Genomic DNA, 1,108 nt, shown 5'->3' on the forward strand with positions numbered 1-1,108 from the left:
AACCAGCAAATGGATCCGACATTTTGCTCCAAACTCGAGAATGGTTTTCACCGGCACGAGCCCTAATCGAACTCTCTTATTTCCGCCTGCTGCTTCTAATGGACAGGTGATTGTTGGTGTTGTTGAGGAACAATAAAATCAGAAAACAATGTGAGAAGCATGCATTGCAGACTATGCAGTAGACTAAGGAGGAAAAATGCTGCTTTTCATTGCCAGTTGCAAATGAACATCAAAATTCTGAGGCTGAAGAGTAAATGCATAGGAATCTTTCAGAAGGCAATACCACAAGGAATTGTTCATACAATGTTTATTTGAGGACAATAAATTTCTCTATAACACCTTAATAAGAGGAGAAATCTAAAAGAACGGCTTTGAATAAATCCCTCGGCAATCTACATAAACAATGCACAGAAACTCCAAAAAAAAGACTCGTGATGCTTCGAACAAAAATGATCTTACATAGCACCAAAGAGTTCACCTACGCTTGAACCCCACAAATGCCTTCTCGTGTGATCATGAACTCGCAAGAAGTCACAGGCAAATAAGGTGAAAAAACAATATCAAACCGTCTCTGAGCTCTTCTAGACACATAACTCGAACCGCTCTCATCATTTTCACTTCTCTCTTTCCAGATAGTCTCATCACTTCGTGAGATGAAAAATCTAGAGTTCACACAATTAGACCAAGCCAAGCCTAAAGCAGGAACAACTCGTCTACCAGAGGAACACAAAAATCTCAAATTCCCAATCCTCAACCCACTTAACCCATCAGACGTTTCAACCAAATCAGTAACCTGATTCGTAATCACAACAGCCAAACCGAACTTATTAGCCAACTGCTTCAACTTCCCTGATAACTTGAAAAACATAGAAGATCTCTTCTTTAGATCAGACGGAGTATTATCAAATTCCGATCTAAACAACGCCGCAACAGAATCAAGCACAATCAGCTTCAAAGGTAACCTATTTCCCGAATTCTTAATAAACCCATCAATCCTAGGCATTATGTCGAACAGGTGGTCTACAGAATGAACATTTTGAACAAAGACATGATCACATGGGTTATCATTGTCATTCGCGTAAATGCTAGGGTTTGATTGATGAAACGA

General features: G+C 39.5%; 1 protein-coding gene across 2 annotated transcripts in view; it reads right to left on the reverse strand.

Annotated features, from left to right (window-relative positions):
- Positions 252-1,108, reverse strand: part of LOC104761823 (DNA repair protein XRCC3 homolog) — a 7,165-nt gene continuing 6,308 nt past the window's right edge. Inside the window, exon 2 of one of the 2 annotated variants that reach the window (XM_010484953.2) lies at positions 252-1,108. In XM_010484953.2, the coding sequence (XP_010483255.1) occupies positions 479-1,108 (630 nt within the window). In that variant the 3' untranslated portion in view covers positions 252-478. The other variant, XM_019240225.1, reaches the window with a different exon arrangement.

Source organism: Camelina sativa, chromosome 18, assembly GCF_000633955.1.
Source record: "Camelina sativa cultivar DH55 chromosome 18, Cs, whole genome shotgun sequence".
Lineage (NCBI taxonomy): Eukaryota > Viridiplantae > Streptophyta > Magnoliopsida > Brassicales > Brassicaceae > Camelina > Camelina sativa.